The 19,011-nt window shown below is 33.3% G+C and overlaps 1 protein-coding gene across 11 annotated transcripts in view; it reads right to left on the bottom strand.

Moving 5' to 3' along the window:
• Positions 1-19,011, bottom strand: part of ATRNL1 (attractin like 1) — a 425,218-nt gene that overhangs the window by 240,024 nt on the left and 166,183 nt on the right. For all 11 annotated transcript variants that reach the window (XR_016468857.1, XR_016468855.1, XR_016468856.1 and 8 more), the window contains exons 22-24: positions 15,062-15,156; positions 14,364-14,442; positions 13,114-13,271 (exon numbers count right to left, since the gene is read on the bottom strand). Coding sequence is in view for 7 of the 11 variants with exons in the window: in XM_090145543.1 (XP_090001669.1) it covers positions 13,114-13,271; positions 14,364-14,442; positions 15,062-15,156 (332 nt within the window). In the remaining 4 variants the exon portion in view is untranslated. The remainder of the gene's footprint in view (positions 1-13,113; positions 13,272-14,363; positions 14,443-15,061; positions 15,157-19,011) is intronic.

The following is a 19,011-nucleotide window of genomic DNA, read 5'->3' as shown; positions in this document are numbered from 1 at the left end:
TTTGAAAAGGATTTTCAAAACAAATGAAGTTCTGCAGTTCATGTCCATAGAATATAAATGAAGTGTTATTAGCTTAGTTAAAAAAAAAAAAAAAGTGTCATCATTCTACAGAAAAAAAGAATTTTCTAGTAAGCATTATTAGCTTACTAGAAAAAAGCATTACAGTAGTTAATACACGTACAATATGAATTAAATAATTTTTCCCCCTTTCTAAGTCCTAAAGAGAGAGGAAGAGATGAGAAAAAATCTATTTGTACTGATGCACATAGGACTTAACCACAAAAGTGCTGTTCCTTAGGTCAGACAACACATCTGTTATATTCACGCTTTAAAGAATACCATTGAATACCTTCTCTTTGTCATGGATACAGCAATACAGTTACACCATGCTCCTATTAAGGAGCATAGCAAGAGTACATCCTCAAATGAGAAAGCAGAACTGAAAAGTTCAATTTGAATGATTTTAATACACGCCTTACAAACACTTCTTCCATTGACATAACACCACTAACTCTGCAAAGAGCAATGGTTAACAAGAAAAAAATTTAATGTTTCGACTCTCCTATTCCAGTTTAAATGCTGCTTTACACTATTTCCCCCCTTTTTTTATCTTGCTTCTACAGAAGAAATGCAGTTCATCCATGTTCTTTTCAATCCCTACTTTGTAAACACCGACAATCTTAAACTTTTCAATCCAGAAATGTACATTTACATGATTATATATTACAAAAAAAAAAAAAAAAAGCCATGGGGGGAAGAACCAATAGCTTAATACTACGGAGGAAAGATAACAGTTGCAGAGAAAAAAATAAACTGAAATGGCACTTCATATGTTAAGCTCTGCACAATGCATGTGGCCTGCAACCAAAAATTCCTTCCACAGTAAAAGTTGCAAGATTCTGTGGCGTGCTTCAAAGTGAATCATGTGGTCATATCACATATTACCTGCTAACTCATCCTTACAGGCATTAATAAGCAACTTACAGTCTTGAAAGTAGACACTTGTTGGAACAATACCTTCAAAAGTGAAAAAATAAGATCTCACAAGATTTAATTGAACACAAGTTTCTCACAGAAAATATCATTCACATATTTTACTATGCTAATGATTAGAATTAGTGTCTACTAATTCTACTAAAGCTATACCTGCTCCCTTTGAAGGAAACTATCCAGATGCCATTTAAATAAGGGTTTTTCTCTCCAAGAAGGTGGATTTAAATATGGAGCTCAAGAGACCAAGCAGTGGATAAATACCAAAATAATCCATCTTGCACTAATAATTCAAATAATAATCTCAAGATCATGGCCATTTTCATTATTTTGAAATTTTGGGGGTTGGAGGGAGTATCAAGCAGAATTGCACTCCTGAGTTTGATCTTAACGTACTTGCAAATTCACTGAGCTCACAGAGTAATAAGTCATTAACTTCAAATGTCTCAAGGAGATGCCAAAGAAAGAAACTTATTGCTGTCTTCAGCTAATAGGTAGGTTGTAGAGCCAGACTCTTTTCAAAGATGCAAAGGAAGAGAATTACATAGAATGGACAAATCGCATTATGAGAAATTCTGAATAGAAGGAAAAGATGTCAGTTGACAAGAATCTGAACAATCTGATCTAATTTTGAAGTTGATCCTACCCTGAGTGGGTAGTTGGACCAGAAACCTTTGGAGAGATTCTCCCAACATCAAGTATTCTGTTTCTCAGACTCCAAAATTTCATACCCACTGCAAGTGAATTCTGTGCTCTATGATGAAGATGCTTGATACAAAACATTTCAGTTAAAGTTTATTAATGTGAAAACTTTATCAGTGTAAATTAAGCATTTCTGTATAACTCTATGTATGCAGCAGACAATTTCTCAGACACTACTGCTGGGATATAAAGAAAAATAAAATTACCTTAAGTGAAAACAATTCAAAGTTTGCAAAAAATAGTATTACAAGACAAAGTAGTAATGATGATTCTATATACATACAAACAGCTTTTATCTCACTCATTTGTGAATATCTGACAGCTTGAATGGTTTTCACTACATGGACTGCTAGTTAATATGGCAATTTTAACAAGACTGCAATCTGTAACAATGTCAGTCTTGAGTAGTTTTCTTGTCACAGAGCAAAATAATAATAAAAGGAAAAGCTAAGAAAGTAAAATGAGATCATCATGAAACAAAAATGAAAAAAAAAAAAAAAAAGGAAGGGAAGTCAATCAGAGGAAAAGAAAGTCAGAAGATTCACATTGCCCAGTTTTGTGTCAGGTCATCAGGGGATAACAAAATGGAACACTGGAGGAAACATAAAGTGCAAGCAGGATAAAAAATAGCGTGGGAACAGAACAGTAAAATTTATATAGCATTTTAATCTAAAAATACATTTTATTAACTATAGAACATATGTGTTCAAAACAAGTATTTTGTACTAAGTACTTCCTACACATCTAGAGGCAACCACTACTCTCCAGTTCGTACCCACACGGACCATTTCCTGACTCATTCCCAACAACATGCATGCCAACACAAAAATAGCAGAGCTTCTACTCCTTCTGGAGATTTTTCCTGTTTATATATCCAAATGTTTTATTAATCCTTCTGGCAACAGCAATGCTTTGAGAAACTAGAGTAGCATGATTTCAATACGGCATGAATTCTATCAAATAATGTGAAATGTAATTGCAAATAGAGATTCACATTCATACAAATATGTTTCTAATGCAAAGCACTGTGAAACTCTTGTATCTTTTCTTTTACCGTTAAAGCTTTTGTCGGTTATTGGAAAAAAAAACAAAACATCATTATTAAGTTCCACTATGGTATACTGAGGGAAGGGAGTGAAGATCATAGGTCACTTTAGCCCTGCCATCTCCACAACAGAATAAGTGGAAGGCAAAAGTAATAAAAAACTGTCTTTGGAACTGCAAATGTGGAATCAAAAAATGAAGAAGATCATTCATAATGACACTATTCTGTACTCAATAACACAGAGACAGAATAATGGTAGATGATTAAATTTCAAAAGCCATGATGAAAGGACTACAGTAATCCAGACAGTATAGATGAAAATACTTAACATTGGGAAAAGGCTGGAGTGGAGTCACAAGAAGAAAGGGAAGGAAAGGAGGTGCTTTGGTTCCTCCAGCATCATGGTGTGGCCAATGCAGGAGCATCGTTTTTGTGCACCCTCAAGAACATCATTACCTCTGTATCAGAAACAGATGTAATCATGCTTGGAAAACCATATCCAGTTCTAACATCCCTAATTCCCCAGGAATATTGAAGGTCAAGAGGAAAGCCACAAGAATAAGACTGGAGAAAGACTAAAGAAAAGGTGATGGAGTACATGATAAATATTTACAACAGCACAAGCTCTTCTCTCTAGCATGAAACTATATTTCAAGGTAGTGCATAAAAAGCCACACTTACAATGAAAAATATGTTTTTAAATAGCGCAAAGATTAACATTCAGAGCTATTTAGTAGATATCTAGTACGTATCCCCTTTCTAGGAACATCAAAGCCAAGACTGAATCTTATTATTTTTTTTTCCTAAATATATGGTCTAATTCAAACAGCAATTAATTTGGGAAAGCCTATGCTTTGGTTTATGTCTCATTTCAGATTATACGATCATAGCAGTCCCTTCTGGATTTATCATCTAAGAGATAAAACACCAAGGTAGCAATGAAATCAAATGCTTACATGAAAAAGTAATGACAAGTAACTAATGTACTTACAGTCAGACTAAAAAAAAAAAAAAAGGAACAGATGACATGAAAGCTCTTCATTCCCTTGTTTAATATAATTATCTGGCTATCTGTGCCTGATAGAGTTATTTGCATTGCCTCTCTGAAGGCACAAAACAAGTTTATCTAATACAAACCAAGCTGATTTTTTATTTGTTTCTTCAAAATATAGCTTCCTGATAACAAATAATTCGGACAGATTATAAAAATGACACCGTTAACATAAACTGAAAGTCCTTAAGACATTTTAAAATGAGAACTAATAAGAACAGGTCATGAAAATAAACAGAATCACAGATCTAACATTTTTTTTGCAGAGTCCAAAGAAGTGAGCATTCACACCATAATCTGTGAAAGAGCACAGAGCACAACCCTCCCCAGTATCTGCCTTTCGGTCTTCTCACTATAGAAAACTTGTGATTCTGCCCAACATTGTGCTAATCTTTGAACGTTGCTCAGGAATGACATTTGTGGACTTGACTTTCTCACATCTTAGCACATCGGTTAGCTCATTTCAAACCATATAAACATTAGTTAGACAGTGTCAAGATCAGGATCATCATATCACAAGACTGAGCAGATGTGGGGTTCCCAAAGAAGCCTACTTCATAAAAATCTTACACTGGAATTTTTCAGTTCACTTTGGCCACTGACATTTTATTTAGGAATATTGAAAAAATGCAATTCAGTCTAGTTTGGCACAAATTGAAACCTAAACAAAAATATAAGATGCAGAAATCTGTTCACACCTATGAAATCCTGGTTAGAGAGGACAACTCAGGTTTCTAGAAACAACAGTCATGATAAATAGGATGAAAATCTTTCTACTGCCATTCTGATTCCCTATGAGCCAAACATTTCCTTTGAAATTATTCTGTGTGAGAGCCACCGTGCTCGGCCTTTGTAGGCTTCTATAGTTCAACAATGCACGGATATTTTTTTCAGGGAGAACCTTAAAATGTTCTTTTCTCCTTATTATTTAAAAATATATATTTCTACATTCTGTCATAAACTCCCTCGCAAAATCTCAAATTGATTTCTTCCGTTATAGCTAATCAAAAGTAAACAAGTAAAAGCTACTTTAAACAATATTTGCCATTTCATTCTAAATGTTCTAACTCTCATTTACTCAAGTAGATAAGAGAAATTGAAATTACAGAAAAAAAGTCTCAATATCTACTTGCTAAACATAACAGAGAGATGATTTTTACTACCAAATACCGTATCTATACATCTCTAATGTATTATACAGCTATCAGCAGATTGTGTCCTAGCCTGTCTGGAAATGAAAACTTGACACAATTGGCAAATCAGTTACAGGAGTTCTTATCTCTGACATTCAAATTACACACCAATTAAAACTATGCATCATTGAGGATTAATTATCTCTTAATTGGCTGTTTTGCTTCCCTTAAATCATGAGCTGAACTATTAACAGTACTTCTGCTTTCTGAGAAATAACAGTTATATCAACTATGTTTAATGTGTCAAAAGCTGCCCAGAGAGGCTATGGAATCTGCTGATCTGGAGACATCCCGACCCCCCAGATGTTTCCCTATGAACCTATGAAAAGGAACCTGCTTTAGCAGCAGGTTGGACTCAATGATCTCCAGGGGTTCCTTCCAACCCCTACAATTCTGTGATTCTCTGACATTCTGGTGACTCATATTATACCTGTTCTAGAGTGACTAGAAAAATAAATATATCAAGTAATTAAGTTAATATTTACATGTATTGGAGTGGCCTAGAAGCTTGCACAATATGGGTAGCAAACTTGTTCTGGTATACTTTAAAACAAACCGTAACAGTTCTATTTGTTAAGAAATAAAGATTATCATAAAAAAAACTCATTTAAGCAATAATTCTGGATATTCTCAGGAGTCATAGGAAGCATTTTGGAAAATGCTATATTGTGTTTGGGCATATTACATTTTTAGGAAATGTTATATCATCTTGTAATATATTCTCCATAATATTGGCCTTAAAACTACAAGAAAATAAATTATTGATATTATAGAGGGGCAATTTTCCAAGGCAAGAACCAGTAAATTTACTGTACAATAAGAAAAAGGTAATTGAAATTACCATAACAGTGTGTATTTGGTTCCCAATTTTTGTCCTTTAATGCAATAATTACACTTTTAAGCAATGTCTCTAACAATGTAACTATGACACAGGAATTTCAGTAGTGGTCTCTAATGTTGAAAAAACAAAATGGAGTTTAGTTTTTAGAATCTAATATTGAAAGTAAATGCCTCTACCTCCCACACTGCCATCACACTGATTTCAATTTTAGAAGTATTTTGAATTCAGGAGTTGTTTGGAACTCTAGAGAACATACTCTGTTTACTTTGAGCTTAGAAACAATGAAAAAAATTTTTTATATATTTTAATGTGATATAAGAAATAATCCTACAAGAGATAGAAAATTGAATTTCCAGGCTTTTTTCTATAAGACAAATGCAATGTTTCCAGTCTTTCATGCTCAGAAAGGTAATTAGATGAGCCACTTTGGCAGAATATTGAAATGCAAATGTACCATGAGTAGCTATGAGATCTGCTACTGAAAGCTATTTCTTTATTGCCACATTCCTGTAACCCTAATTCTGCATCATCCTTTTATGATAGACCTAAAACAATAATATCTCCTCATGGTGGAGTCCATGGTTTATTCATTCATTTCTGTGTTTCATATAATAAGCATATATTCTGGAGAAATATTTTGGGGGAAATATCAATAGAACAATTTTAAAAAGTGGCTTTAAATAGAAGTTCAAAATAACAGTTTCCTATCACAGCATCCTCTAAAGGGTCTTTCTGCTATATCTTTCTGCCATAATTCAAAGTTCTGTTTGCTTACAAAGCATCACATCAGTTGCACCCAAATATGGTTGCAGCTTACACAAACCTATCAAGATCTAACAGAAGCATATTAATTTTTCTCTCTGCTTGTTCCATTATGATATTGTCTAGGACTTTGTTCTTTGAAAGGTTAAGCGTTATCTTCCAAATTCTTGTATAAATGTACTATTTCATATTTTTTTCATAGTTTCCATATTTCAGTATGTATTTTCCAGATGTATACAACTTCTCCCAGTCTTGATTTTGCTATGTAAAAAAGCCACCCTGCTAAGATGAACCCTCTATCCCTAATTTTCGTAGCCAACAGCTATGTATCTAGTTTGAGTTCATCCTTAAAAAAAGAGGTTCAAAACTACATGAAGTATTCCAGAAGAGCTCTCATTAGATACTAAAACAACTGCACTAGGAATTTGTATCTTTTTTAAATCCATAAAATCATAAATTTTCACAGTTGCACCCACTTTTTTTTTTTTTTTTTTAACTGTACTGCCTTGACAACACACAATTACTTTGTGAGTAAATCTTTCTTCCCACTGGTAAAGTCTGCTAACTTTTTCTAACTGGTCCTCTATTAAACTCTAAAAACATTTTCTTAGGTCATCAATCAACATACTAAGCATCTGAATCCTCAAGACTAGTTTTTGAGAATTCCTATTTCATGGAATAAGTAGTTCCATGCATCCTGTTGTTGTAGTCTTTCCCTGCATCAATACATTCCTACCACTCCTCAATCCTTACTCACTTCAAAAGCACTTCAACATCACTAACTAATTCTCTTACTGACCATCTTGATGCAAACAGTCAATACATAAAAACTGAGAAAATATTAAAATACAATAATATAATCTTTCAAAATATCTTCCAAGGCATTATACACTACTAAAACTGTTATGCAAATAAGTTTTCTTATGTTCAGATAAATAATTATTTTCCAGTCCTAGTCTCCTGTCTTTTTCCTCATAATTTCACATCATTTCTTTCATATTCTAGGACCGATATTATATGGTGCCTAATCTGAGCACACTAAGCTGCTTGACTTTTACATACAATTCTTGAGAATTTTCATAGACAAGTGTTTATTATTACTATTATCTATTCTGATGTTACACAGGACGTTCTTACTGAAAAATAAAACTATAGATGTATTCACATTCTAGACTATACCTCAGCCATCACAAGTCTTACCACTCTGTATAACTCTGTACAGGATGCTTTCTCTCCCTCTTCTCCCAAAGAATTTCACACACCTTGCAAAATCACATCTAAGAGGTTGTTTGGGGGATTTCCTAGGTTTTTGTTCCCTATTACCTTCAAACCCAATTTCAAGAGGGATTTTAAATTTATTGAAAGATAATATCTAAGCGATTCTGAAAACTAATGCATCCACTCCATCATCAACACCTGTTCAGTGTTTCAAGAATTATAGTGTCTTCACACACAGCTATACACAGTTACTCAGCAGCCTCTATGAAAACCATTAATGCACTTAGAAATCAAATCGTTCACCATAAATCATAAAGATTGGATTTTAGGTATGCAGTCACCGATGGAAGGACATTATGTACAAGCACAGCTCCATGCAGAAACGCACACATTTTCCAAAGATTACAAAACCTTTGCAAGTTTTGCAAAGGTCCTAAACCACAAAAAAGCTCTGAAATTAATTTGTTAATTTAGTAATTAGGATTGTGCTACTCTTGTAAATTCTGATGGCAGTTCCTGCCAGTTTTTACAGCTTTTACAATTTAGGAATGTTAAAAATTCAAAGTGAGCAACAAAACAAAGGAAGTTAAAATAAAAGTGTGCTACACCTAGTAAATTTTATTACAAAGCTAGATAAGACTCTTGATTTACATTAAACCACTTCTTCAGATGGTACATTCAGACTATTGAAAGGAGGAAGAAAATCAATTCTGAAACAGGAGCCAGTAAGCTAGAAGAATACTGGTTTCCTCATTAAAAAAAAACATTGGAAATTTACATATGAAGCCATTTAAATGATTTGTTTTGCTGCGTCCAAATGGAATGTAAACCATCACTCATAATATTATATTCTTGCATACAAACTTACACAGAGCAGTAAAGATAGTTTTCCACAAAAACAACTGCACAGAATATATTACAGGAAAATATAAGGGATGAAGTATTCCTTGATGAAAAATGAAGAATGAGGCTGTTTGGATTTTTTTCTTTAAATACAAAACTAAGCCTAATCTTGGCAGGCGGTTCTTTCTTGTTGATTCTGAACCCCACAGATTAAGCTGACCCTCTCAATTAAAACTTTGACACTTGTGAATCTTCCATTTACACATTACAGGAGGAAAGAAAATAACTATTTGAACAGTTATTATTACCTTCTGCTTTTTATAGAGGATTTCATTTTTCCCCCGAGTCTTAGTAACTGTGTGAATCATTCTTAGACACAGCTGAGCTAGTCAAGTTAATAACTGACAGCTGACACACTCTGATGGCACAGGTAGGAAGGACTGAGCAACTGTAATTGTGATGGTATTCCCTGCGCCAAGGTGAAAAACTGTTTAAAACTGGCAGAAAATGCTGCTGATTAGGCACAAGGTGAGATCAGACTTACACAGCTGACACTTATAAAGAGGTAAAGGGGCATGAAAGCAGCTGATCTAAAAGCAGGAATGCTGCCCTTTGGGATGAATTTCATCAACCACACAGTCAGGACAACATCTGAAAGGGATTTGCTTGCTTCACGCATTTGTTACTTTTCCGACTATGGGGACAACTAATGGAAAAGATGAAAAATATGTTACTAACTTCAGCAACGAAAATCTTTTGCCATAAAGTTAGTTTCCAGAGACTGAAGAACGTACTGTTATTATTGTTATTAATATTTGCATAGCTGTCAGAAGCCCAGACTTTATGATTGTTGGCTACTCTGGGACCGCTGACCATTATTACAACTGCTGGCTAAATCCTGAATTATTGCTTTTCAATAAATGCTACAGCCTTGAAATTCTATTACCAGCAGAGTTTGAATTACATCTACTCTCAAAATAAAATAAAAATGAGCAGAAGAAAGTGATGGGGTTTTGCCACATTCACTGTTTGCAAATCTAGCCAATTTAAGATAACTGCATTTTCTGATGGAGTCCTATTTAAATGAGGTATAAAACATCAGTACATATTAAGGGTCAGCACTATGAAAGATGTGTTACTCTTAGAATTCAGAACGTCAAACACAGAGATGATGAACCTGGATGAAAAATCATGTCCAATTACTTGGATACTTGAAGTCTCTCATAACAAAGATACTTTATAGAGACATCCTCTCAAAAGATTCATAAAGTTCTGTTGTCCACAAAAGCATTTAACAGCTAAGATCATAGAATTGTTTGAATTGGCAGGGACCTTCAAAAGTCATCTAGTCCAACTCCCCAGCAATGAACAGGCACATCTATGGCTAGATGCATACAGCTTGTGTCTCTCTATTCAGTCATGGCTGGCAAGTAATTTATGAGTACACAGGGCTGAAGAGCTTGGATTCTTAGATCATCATTAGGCTCACCAGTGACAAAATAAACAAAATGGGTTACTGGTAGCAAGCTGCTGCTTCTGAGTTACCACAGATCAACATTTCTTCAGGAAGTTGATGCATGAATACAACCTTCCCATTTCCGTTTTTCAAAGGCAGGAAATCACATTTCAAAAAAGATATTTTATGTTAGGGTCATCAGGTATTTGTTAAAGTCTAGAAAAAGAATCCAAATTTTCTGAAAAGATAACAGGAATAATAAAAATACCTGAGCAACTGTAAGCCATCTATCCATGTAAAGAACCACCTGATGAGATGCACAGTTTTTCTTTCTTGTATATGTGGAAACTGAGGTACTTGGACAGGGTTACTGGTCCTTCGGCTATAGAAACTGCACTGGTAAGAGCAGTAACTGTAGCACCCAAAGCAAAACCTTCCCAGTGAAAGACAAGTAATCTTAACTCTTGTGTCAGCACAGCAGGCATAAAGGGAAAGTGGTGAAGTGCATATGAACACATCTTGAAGTATCAGTTTAAAGGGAAGTAAAGTCACTATTTCTGTTTTCTTAGGAAGTCTTTATATAATCTATTCTTCACAAATCATAATCAATAATACAGATATAGAACACTGGTACTCAGACTGTATTTGAATAACATTAGATGTGTTGAAGAGAGTATTTAGCCCTCTACCAAAAGCATGTGCTAAATCTCATTTTGCTATCTTACTTATTTGTATGAATACAGTATCTCTCATGGAAGTTATAGTAATTTCTTTGGCTCTAACAGGATTAAATGAAACCTTTAGTGCTGAGTTGATATAAAATATCATTATGCTTTCAGCCAAAGTGATCTGACCAATGCCATATAACACATACAGATCATACATGTGACACAGCACATATAGTTCAGTGTCTAGAGCACTTATGCATAGGCCAGCTTTCTGTGCCATCCAAAGCCCCTGGGAGAGGAGGCTAGCTGTATAATCACCACAGAAAAGCTAAGGTGGCTCATTCAGGAACATTAATTTGGCTAGAAAAGCTTCAGAGGCTATCTAGAAAAAAATCCTTACTTCTAACTGAAATTTTAATCCATCAGCAGTATTTCTCCAGGGACTCTCCCAAAGAGTCCTGTCATCAGTACAACAGCAACATCATTTTTATAAGGATTATCATCTTCTAAATGGATGCTCTCTATTAGTAAAGATATCAGTCTAGTAGTAGACTGATTTTAGCCACCTTTGAACAATGTGGAAGTGAAATCTGGTATGCTAACAGATGTAGATGCTCCTGAATATTAGAACTATGAGCTCTTTTAGTATATTGGCTTTGGAATTTACAGTCTCTGGATTGGGACAAACCATGACCTCCTTTTCTTAATCTTAAGTCTTGGGAAGGCCAATAGATTGTAAAAATTTCTACTATACATGGAATCATAAAGGTATCACACAAACCTAAATGTGTTATCTGAAAAGCTCCATACTCATTATCCCTATATTTTATCTGTTGCAGATATGCTGGTAACTACGAAATCAATATAGCTAATGTGAACTTCACACACTTCCTTGTAGAATAACAAATCCCAGCATGAAAATATCAAGGAATAAATATTAATTCTTCTCAATTTAGGAAGGCAAACACGGAGGACAACTTTATCATCCTAAAGCTTAGTTTCCATAACTGAACCTTAGCATTCCTTTTCCTCAGCATAAAATTTGTGACTTACATCAATTTGGAAATTTTTATGAGAAATTAGCAGGACAGGAAAGGAATGCAATAGCCAAACACCATCACCTCTGAGACAAGTGAAATTCCAGTAGTCCTCACAATTAAAAAAAATAAATAATAAAAACAAAATCTGTGTGTCTAAGGCAGGTAAGGAAGCAAAAATAGAAGGCTGATTAAAAAAAAAAAAAAAAAAAAAAAAGAATATAACTTGATTAGGCATTACTTTTATCAAGCATTAAAACACGCTGCCATTAAGATTTTATACTGCAGTGGAAACAGCATAGGAAAGAGATGCAATTTGCCAACATCTGACAAAAGGCTGCACATCATAAGAAAACGCATTGCCTTAATAATGTTTGTCTTACAGTTATATAGACATCTTTCAGTCTTCAAGGTGTAATGTAATGTAATGCATTTACAGTTTAATTGCTTCATGGGTTTGTTTAGGAAGGCTCTCTAGCAACTGAACTTGGTCTATCCTTGGGAAATGGGATTGGTGGCTAGAAAAAGTCTCTGTTATGCATAACACTGCATAAATAAATGTAAATAAGTTACATAACTTCATCCTTTGACAACGTGAAACTTATTTACAGCTTCCGTTTATGGTTAAGAAAAGCCTAGCTATAGTCCAAAGCTGGTCACCCACAAGAAGAGCTCTTGTTTGGCAGAGTGACAGAGCATTTACAAATACAGCTACAGTAATAGTAACTAAAAAACTATGAAACTTCGAGCAAAGAAACAACACATCACTGTACCGACTTGCTTGAGTCTGCCACCACACAGTACTTCAGTATCCCAGAAAATCATCAACAAAATTCATTCAATTGAAGTCAAAGAAGAATATCAGTTCTACTCAACTGCGCCTAATGTTAAATCTGAACTTTGAAATATTACAGGACAGTGTAGACATTCAATTTTTAAGAGAGCCAAAAGCTAAGAAAGTTAATGATTAGTAAAAAACTACACACAAACATCTAGGTATATACATGCATAGTCATCACATGCATCACATGGTGACTTACAAGTTTCTCTGTTGCATATCATCTTTTATATATACATCAAAATGAATAAGATATATTACAAATATATGTAGTGCTCAATAATATTAACTTCAGATTTAAAACTGACAATCTGAAGTCTGATTCATTTTAGGAAAAAAAAGCACAAACATCAAAATATAACTTTTACACACAGATAATACAGCACGCAAAAAATACTATTTGTACAATTTCTGTACAAGTGAAACTAAGATGTCCACACCTTCATAAGTGCAAAACAGTTGTACTAACCTGTATTTTGATTGGCCAGGAAAAATTGCTGACATAGACGTAGAATGTGATGTTTGGGTTGCTCCGGAAGTTGAATTTTTCACAAGAAAAGCTATCTCTGTATTCCTTAATATTTGCCTTAGAAACAACAGGAATCTCTTCTCCAGATATTGTTCCAGCTAAAAAACCAACAACATATATATATATGTACATATATATACACACCCTTATGAAACTTATTAATCATAATAAAAGGTGAGAAAGTAAACTGGCAAATGAAACTTAGATTCTTGAATTGCTTTTAGTTTCAGCCTTCTACAACTTTAACTACCCTTTATTACAATGTAATGGTACAACAGATATTTCATATATAGAGAGAATTTACTAATCTCTTACTCTGCTTTCAAAAGATTATGAATGAATTAAAAAACATGATAGAAGTTGCATGAAATTTAGAAAAAAAAAGTTACCTCTAGAAATTTACATTCAATTTCAATAAAAGCCTCATAGATTGCTGTTGGATTTCTTCTACATTAAAGTATTAGAATTTGCTGACTGTAGTATATTAAAGTATTTCATAAGTACACTGATGAAGAAATTTATGAGTTAATGTAAGACAAAATCTGACCTTCCTTAAAAACATTTTTATTTTGTATTTTATTTCAGTACAATTTCATGTAAGCATCCTGCTTCTCCTTGGATGTATTTTCCGAAAGTCAATACAACCAATTCAGAGAAACTGTCTAAATAAATCTTTTCTTCCTCCTTATTAAAACAAAGAAGAGTAATGGGGTTGAAAGTTGGAGAAAAATAGATAAGCAGCTCCTTTTATCAGCATACACAGAAGAACTTTATTGTTTGATATCAATGTTAAGGTTAATAATTAAATTTTTAGCTTGAACACTGAAACAAAGAAATTAAAATCTCAGTCTCTACAGTAGTTAAGGAAGCAATTTATCTTAATTAAAATCACAGCATTTCATAACACTGTCATTTAAAAAATTTAAATAGGCTACAAGCTTTTCCTACCAAAGTAATTTTAATTGAATAGGAGAGAAAGTTAACATATTAATGAAGCTTTGTTCAGATTGCAAATTATCATCTGAGGTTTAAATAATATAATTAATAATGGCATAATGATAATGGCAAAAGAATAGATTTTGTAAAGTTTTATTATCAAAATGAGCAACAAAAAGACAATCAGGTTAAAACAGTTTAAAGGATCATTAAATCATATGGGAAAAAGACATCATACCAAAATTCATCCTTACCAGTTGAACCAATAGACCATGTAATATTGAGGTTGAAGTTGTTTGATGCATTAATTGATATATCCAAATTTTTATTTGACTGTATATAAAAAAAAAATAAAATAAGTTAACAAAATATATCAGAATTTATTGAATATAGCTTTAGTGCACAGAATCAAATACAGATTTCCACTCCTCTTCCACTTTATAGCTTAAGCAGAAACTGTAATAAGCAGTCTACAGAAGCAAAAGCAGTAGTCTCTTTTGCTTTGATTTGGATGGGTCACATCATACAATACATCAGCTATCTTTTCAGACTGTGATTCAAATAGCAAAATAATTATTTTTGCAAAAATAAATTAAAAAATGCATGACATAAAGATACATCTCAGTTAGAATTCAGAAACTATCTTTCATATCTGTTAATAAACATTCTTTCACTGAAGAGTATATTCCTTTAATTCAACTCAGGACAACGTTACAATTTGTTATTCATGGGAACAACAAGATAGAACCAACTGATACATTTTTGGAATATTAGTTCATTTAAACTAGTTGACATAACATTTACAAAAAATTCTTACTGAATGCACAGGAATATTATCAGTTTCCATAACATTTTGAAATATCTCTAGTGCCTTATATGCATCTGATAGATCTTTCATTATGATCAAATACAATTGAAATCTTAATCACAACAGCTAACCATATTTTCTTACCTGTTCTGGATTTGCTATAAAGTTTATGGCAGTGTGATGACGATCATCTTCTTGTAATAAGCTGAAGGTAAATTGGTAATCTATCAAAAGGCTGTCTGTGGGCACAATGGAATGTAGAAAGAAAATAGAAAGAAGTGTTTGTACATTAATAAAATATTATGCAATTACCTGAAAGCTTTACTGTTCACTTTTTTTTCAAAAATCATAAAGTCAGACGTATTCACATGCATTCCATTTTATAAATATTTGTGACTATACAATGTCTTGAAGCAATTAAAAAAATATTAAGTGAAGCAATGACAAAAAATAAAATGACAAAAAATAACTAAATTAAGAAATTGAGTTTATCACTGAGTCATATTCCTTGATTATTCCAAAATACAATATCAAGTGTTGCTGGAGTGCTACCAGTTCCCTAAGGTTACTCTGAAATAGTTATTCAAATATTATGTTCAAAATATTTCCAGTATTATAGTTTTCCAGTCATAAGTTTTACCGTGCTTGTGTAAACCAGTTTACATAGCTACATTACTGTATGACAGCTCAGAATTAGTAGGTTTAAAGTTTTGGAGAAAAAAAAGTTACATCTACCATAAAATTACATAGTTTGAAGGTATGATGCTATAGCAAGTAACACTGCTAATAATGAAATGGCACAGAGGAATTCTGAATAGAAATCATTTAACATACCCATTCCAAATTGCCAGAATTCTAAGCCATTTTCTAAATGGCAAGTGATATAAACTTTCCATACAAGAGAAGCAAGTAGTAGCATTGACTCAGATTTTATTACACTCCCAAATTACATTTGTTCTACAGATTTTTCATTCAACCTATTAAAGTAACAGAGGCAAGAAATTGCCATGCTGTTTCTACCCATGCAGCTTCCATCACTCAATCCCAACAGTGCTCTTCTTATGGCCAACTAAAGCTGCCTTAAGTACAGAAGGGCAAAAGGAATACCCTCGGATGACCCAAGTCATATTTAACACTTCCTGAAAGGACAATAAATGATTGCAGTGAGGCTGAAGACATGAATTTTGAGACAACTTATTGAGTTCCTGAAGTTGGAGGAAGTAGATTGAGTCTTAGTAGGATCATGTCTTTAGTAATGACTGAAAAGGAATTTCCAGGGGTAAAACAGACTAAGTATTTATCAGGGTGAAGCAGCTTTTCAGCAAGACGACCCCATCAACAAGGATAACTGTGCTGCATCTTAGAGACAGCTGTGGAGAATCCCAGTACACACTGTTCAGGGCAACCAGATGGGTCAAAAATTGCAAGAGCCCTCAGAGACACGAACTGTGCTAGCAGTTTAATAATCCTTGTGCAACAGTCAGTCAGGATCCAGGGGTGGGTAGGGTGGATCTTAAATGCTCTTTTACAGGGGCAAATATCTTCAGACCTAACAGAAGTTTTGTAAATCTAATCACCACAGTCCTGTAAGGATCAAAAGATTCTGATTTTTTCTCTACTTCAATTTCTTCAATGGAAATAAAGAGCCTTATAAGTGTAAGTGTACATGTGTGTGTAAAAATATGGTTAGACCCAAGTGATCTTTGACAGTAGACACTAATGAATGATTACCATGCTCTATTTTGATCCATCTCTTGATGACATTGTACTAGCTATCAAAACCACACTAGCAAAATATTAAAAATAACTTCTTAAAAGTAATGATAAAAACAAAATTAGTAAATACAAAGAGAGTGAGAGATCAAGACAAAAAAGGAAAAAGCTGTGTCAGCCTTCTGTTGGACTCAATAGTTTGCTTAACGCTGACAACCACCTTTTTTACAGCAACATATAATCTGAAAAAAAATACACTCTTATATCCCATGGGAAATCTAACTTAGAAGGAGAAAAAAAGCCAATTGATCAATGAAGTGTGAATATAGCCCACTGTATCATCCTAACAGTTAAAGAAAATAGTAACTATTTAATTCACTGAGCAAAGAAAGAAAATAAGAAGAGTTGCATGAAAGGAATTACCATGACCATGGAAACTGAAAAGTCCACTTTATCTACTACCAGTCCACAAATTTCAATTATTTAAATAAGTTAATCTTATCATTAAACTTAGGTAAGGAGTTCTGATCTGGTATTTTCAACTTATACAAGTGAAAGATGAATAATTATTAAATTCTAAATTATTGACACTATATTTTTGTAACTATGTAAATATAATTAAGAAAGTCTCGTTGACTTTACTAATGCCAATGTACCATATCAAAATAGGAATATTACCATTACATCTATCATACAGAGGTAACAGAACAGCAAGAGATTGGAAGCAGAGACTGATCCCTATTAAAGAGATCAATGAGTCCCTTAATAATCACGAGTAGCAAGGCCAAAAAAGGCCTTGATAAAATCTCTTGAATCGGCCAACTTGGAGGCAGTTGCAAATGAAAGAGCTGATACTTAGCAACATTCCTTTGCAGTATTCAGAGGACTGCTAAAGAATTAAGTTTATTTTCCTTCACAGCCTGGAGAATGGGTTATTTTCACAGTGAGCCAAAACTTTGAGCAAAATTTGCCTGGATAGATTCCATAAAACTAGATTTTATTAGAATATAAATTAGAAGAACTAATGTTAGAGGAAATTCAATGTGAGAGTAGAAATTAAAAAGGGCTGTAAAGAAGTCACTCCTCTGTTGTATCTGGGTCCTATTCTACCTCCTCCCTCTAATAGGTTTCCTTCTCCAGACAGTATCAGGCAGCTTTACTTCATGCTGCCAAACCCCATCCTGAATGTAATACATAATCTGTGCTAATGTGTTGCAAATACCCATAAACGAACTAAGCAGTTACACGGTACATCATACTGTGTCTCCCAGTTCATAATGCCTAGACAGCTCATCATGTAAATAAATACAAAATTTTAAGTAAAATTTAATCGCATGATATGATCCATTCTGAATAGTAAAAAATATAAATAGCTAAACTGTTATTCAAGTGTACATTTAATGCATGCTTTTGATATATAGCTACGTATGATTACAATCAAGAATTCAGAAAAGCCTGAGTCTTTACTGCATGTATTTTTGTTTCTACTATAAATTTTGATCAAGTCAACCATAAGCGTTATTACCCTTTGGATAAATCCAAGACATATCCTAAGTGCCTCTGTTTATAAAAACAGATGTAGAACAGATTGTTTAAATCAGGAAATGAATCTGTATCACAGATACAGAGAGATTTCTAAATTTCTCTGTATTTATACATAGCATAGGATGAAAAAAACAAAAGCACACAGACACCAAATAAGAAACACAATAATCAAACTATCATAGAAGCAACAGCTGATAAAAGCAATCATTTTCAACTACCTGATCTATACAAATAACAAGGTTGCAAAACTTTTAAAATCTGATGAGCTATGAAAACAAAATAAACAAATTCAACCAACAAGACTTCTGTAAGAAGTGCTAGAAATAAAAATATTGTCAATAACCATTATGTTTCAAAAGCCAGTATCAATTAAGAGTATTTTTTCAGTGAATTATAGAATAAAGTGCTTGGTTCTCTAGAATTACAATTTATGTAATTGTTTTTTGTTTTGTTTTGTTTTTACAATTGGTTTGTTTGGTCAACTGTTTCATTTTTTCTGTAAGAAAAAGCAAGGCTGTGTGTGCGAACATTGTAATAGTTTCTCTTAAGATATCTTCCACATATCATTTTACATTTGGTTTTACATTCGATGGTTAAAAGATAAAAGCAAAGGTTAAAAATTCTCAATTATGAATATCGCCTTTGTTGAAAACATTTTTCTTCAACCTAAATTAAATTCTCAACCTCAATTTAATTCACAAAGTATTAATTATGATTATAATGATATATATAATCATTATAATGATTTTCTAAATAGACCAGGTAGTTAACTATGTTGAGCACTGCATAGATTCTTCTCTTAACTATGGAAGAAATGTTAATGGCATTACAGAATG

The sequence above is a fragment of the Phasianus colchicus genome, chromosome 8 (genome assembly GCF_987193195.1).
Source record: "Phasianus colchicus chromosome 8, bPhaCol1.hap1.1, whole genome shotgun sequence".
NCBI lineage: Eukaryota > Metazoa > Chordata > Aves > Galliformes > Phasianidae > Phasianus > Phasianus colchicus.
This window is presented reverse-complemented; position numbering and strand designations above follow the sequence as displayed.